The sequence below is a fragment of the Papaver somniferum genome, chromosome 7, assembly GCF_003573695.1.
Source record: "Papaver somniferum cultivar HN1 chromosome 7, ASM357369v1, whole genome shotgun sequence".
In the NCBI taxonomy this organism is placed as follows: domain Eukaryota; kingdom Viridiplantae; phylum Streptophyta; class Magnoliopsida; order Ranunculales; family Papaveraceae; genus Papaver; species Papaver somniferum.
In genome coordinates this window covers 82713638-82717664 of record NC_039364.1, presented here as the reverse complement: position 1 = coordinate 82717664, position 4027 = coordinate 82713638, and the positions used below count along the sequence as shown (strand labels likewise).

Here is a 4027-nt window from a genome sequence, read left to right as displayed (position 1 = left end):
TTTCCATTTTAAACCCAATGTAACCTTGAATTTCCATTAATGAAAGGTTCCTTGTTATCCAAAAAAAAAAAAGTCCACTATCTCCCAGAATCACTCGTACACTCATTGAGACGAGTGAGTATTGGAAAGTCTTCACTGAACGGCTGATGTTCAGCCTCCCAAAAGAAACGGCTGAAAGTGTGTCGTTTGTTAGAGATAAAAATAGAAAAACGGTTGATCATTAGCCGTTTATGGTAATTTTCATCTCCAAGCGGCAGATTTTTAGCCTCTTAAGCATATCTTTTAGTTTTTTTAATTTAGTTTAAACTCTTTTACAGGGTCCCGCAGGAATTTTATCTATAATACAAAACAACATAGGTTTTTGAGCTTTGGACGGACATATAATATTTTGAGAGACAAACGTTGCATCTAACCATCTCAGTCTCATCACAGCGAAAGACATCCGACGGTCGTCGTTTCTGTAACCCCTCTCATTATGAATCAAAATTTATTAATCTTTAATTATTGCATAAACTCTTACTCAAGATATTCAAAGAAACATTAATTGAAATCATAATAAATCATAATATATCATACATGCATTAATTGGATTTAGTAGTGGCATGATGATTATAATGGGAAATGAGATTTATTTGTTTATTTCTATTCATAACTCATAAGTGAGATATGCGTACATACTATTACTTAAATGATTTTGTGTTCGTTTTTGGATAATGTACATGAATAATTTCACAATGTATTTATAGACATTATTTTCGCTTAAAACAAAATAGAAAACTATCTTGCAAAGGAACACGATTTAAAGTCCGTAAAAAAAGAAAAAATACACCAGTCAGATATCATATTAAAGCAGTGCCGTTACGCCACGAGCTATCTCTAGATATTTATTAGAGCTCTTTGTTAACCTCATGTCGTGTCGTTACGGCACGGGTTATTTCTAGTAAATAAAAAAGCATAATATATATCCAGGAGGCTGAAAATCTGCCGCTCAGTGTGTATATTTTTGGCTCCCCACCGTCAGAAACCCCTCCTTCGCCCAGTCCCTCATTCATTTGGGCAGTGAATGAGTGTTAAAAACACTCATTCCATAGCCCTTGCTCTAAGAAGATAGGCGTCATAATACTCAATCTACTAGATGTTGAGCTGTAAAATCAACTAACTTACAGCTACATTGATCCAAATGATATTTAGAGCAAGTCTTATGGTGGAAGAGTTCCATCTTCCATCTTCCACGCCACCTCAGCATTTGGAATTGTGGATGGAAGTGCAAGTGTAGTGGTGGAATAGTGAAAACGTCATTCTTAATAGCACAAAAACGGTGTTAAGAATAGCACTCAGTGCTATTAAGAATAACATTTTTTTCTCAACCGTTAGATTTCAACAACTCATTTTAAATCTACGGATAAAAAAATGCTATTCTTAATAGAACTGAGTGCTATTAAGAATAGCGTTTTTTTTTTTGTGCTATTCTTAATAGCGTTTCTTGTCTTCTACTGCGCTATTCTGATTAGCGTTTTCATGGATTTCACGGACCGTTCCATAATTCATGAAACCATGCTTGGATTTTCTGTGGAATACCCCAATTTGGAAGTCACTAAACTTGACATTCCATGATTTTCCCACACTTGGAATAGGTTGGGAGTAGTAAAAGGCTGTAACCAATAGATAGAATGGGCACAGTAGACAGTTATTATAGAGCGGTCTCGTAATGCCGCATCCCATAATTATCCCGACACCCTCAGGTGCTTAGGTTAACACTTGTCCTTCAAAGCTCTAATAATCACTGCCACCACCATTCCCTAGTGTGACACTCCACAATAACTCAAATCTCTCTTTGTTTTTATTTACCAACTCACATTCACTCTGTATTCACCACACCATGATGAAAAACCCCATTTCACCATTTTCACTCGCTGCGTCTTGGATTCATCCCATTTATCAACACTGAATGATAAAAACAACATAGATTAGAGGGCGGCCTGTAAGAGAATATTCCCATAATCTAATTACTTTTTTTTTCTCCTTTTTTTTTTAGGGCAAGAAAACAAAACTAGGTGCTTCTGTTTCCAATGGGTTCTGCTTTGTTTTTGTAATAAGAATTGAATCCTTTGCAGTTCATAGGAACATGAAAGCTACTACGATTTGGTATTTCACTAAGATTTTTATGAAAGACCCATAAATAAACAATTTGATAATCAAGCCATATTTTGTTAATCTTGTGATGATAAGCGGCATATTCTGATCAAGCACTTGGACTTTCATCCAAACTCAAATTGCATGCAAAGCTGCTATTTAGTATATTGGAGAACACAGAAGAAAATATCATGAGATTGGAACTAAAACTTTTTATACATTTCTTCAATAATTTTTTATAATTTCTTCTACATAGAGAAAGACCCTTAACCTAATTCTAATCACCTCATTCAAACCTAATTAACCATCATCAAACCCAAAATTTTCAACTCTCTTTGGTCTTTGAACAAAATCAAAGAAGAGGAAAAAAGTAAAAATTAAAGAAGAAAGAATCTTCTTAATTTTGCTCTGCTTGATTATTAACTTTCAGAGTTCTCTTCATTGTTTTGATGATGAGTACTACTTTCTTCTTTTGATTCTTCATCAACTTTAACTTGCAATTTCTCATCGCCATTCTCTTCTTTGCTTTCATTTGTCTTGATATTTTTGCTGTTATCGTTCTGACCAGCAAAAGAAGAAGTTCTACTAGATATAGGAGTAGCTAAATATCTAGGCTTCTCATCACCAGCCATAATAACAACAATTTTTTCTTCATAAACTACTGGAATCTTCATAGCTTGGTTACTAGATTTCTCGTCACCATTTTCTAAATCTCTTTCCTGATCACCATTCTGATCTTCTCTGTTATCCAAATTACCTGATAGTTTCCAGTATGAACAAGCAAGAATTAAAAGAGCAAAAGCTATTAAACCTAACATAGCTGCTAAACCACCAAATAGATATGGAACTGGAGAATGCCATGGTGAATGTATTTGTAATGCTGAGTGTTGTTGTTGTAATGGTGTCATCGCTGCTTCTAATAATATTGCTGTTCTCATTTTTGTTGCTGTAAAAACGTAGAAAAAAAAGTTAGAGAAAGTGGTGGTGGTGGTGGTTGCTGTGTTGTTGTAGAAAAGATTGTGACGAAGAGAATGAGAAATGGGTTGATGGGTATTTATAAGTAGTGAAGAGTGGGGGAGAGCAAGAGTGAGAGGTTAAGTGGAGATAATATGTTGTCATCACTTACTATTAAAGGGAGAAGATCAATTGGTTGTGAAGGTGGGGTGTAAAAAAGAAATTAAAAGTAAAAGAAAAATACTCTTATTAGTGGGGGATTTATTTATTTTTTCCTTCTTTCTTATTGGGATTTAAGGGTTTTAGTGTATTAATGTACAAAACTTATCCAAAGAGGGTGACCCTATCTCTTTTAATATTTTTGATGGAGAAGGTGACCCTATTTCAATCATATCTAAGCTAATAGTGAAAACCCACTGCAAAGAATCTGCTCATAGGGTACATGATAAATATAGTACATCTATAATCTATTATTGTCTAGCTCTTTCAAAACGAAATTCATTCAATACTATGATGAATTCGCCTGCCTTATCTAAATTTTAGATGTATGAATCCGTTGAGATTAGTCGCCCATGGTGTGGAAAGTTTAAGACTCGGCAGTTTATAATCCTTTGAATGATACCCATTTTACAAGCCGGTTTTCGAAATTATCTAAGTTTATGAATTTCAATACGGTATCAGAACAAGCAATGTTTTTGAGTAGTATTATTCTTATTGTATACTTATCGTCATCGAGGATGCAAGACGATTTTCAAGGTTAGTTAGGCCATATACTTCAATAATTATAAGCAGCTTGACTATCCAATTTTATGGTAAAGGATTAATAAGATTACGGGAAAGAGGAAGATAAAGATATAACAAGTTGTGTTAAAATAGGTTTGTTTGGTTTTGTACTGAAATTAAAAAAAATACCAATCATTTGAACCAGTTTTCTTAATTT

The 4027-nt window shown here is 34.0% G+C and overlaps 1 protein-coding gene across 1 annotated transcript; it reads right to left on the bottom strand.

The window, feature by feature from the left end:
- Positions 1-2312: 2312 nt before the first annotated feature.
- Positions 2313-3170, bottom strand: LOC113292779 (protein GLUTAMINE DUMPER 3-like). The gene has a single exon (XM_026541640.1). It carries the CDS (start codon positions 3069-3071, stop codon positions 2553-2555), a length of 519 nt encoding a protein of 172 aa, XP_026397425.1. The 5' UTR covers positions 3072-3170; the 3' UTR covers positions 2313-2552.
- Positions 3171-4027: the final 857 nt, after the last annotated feature.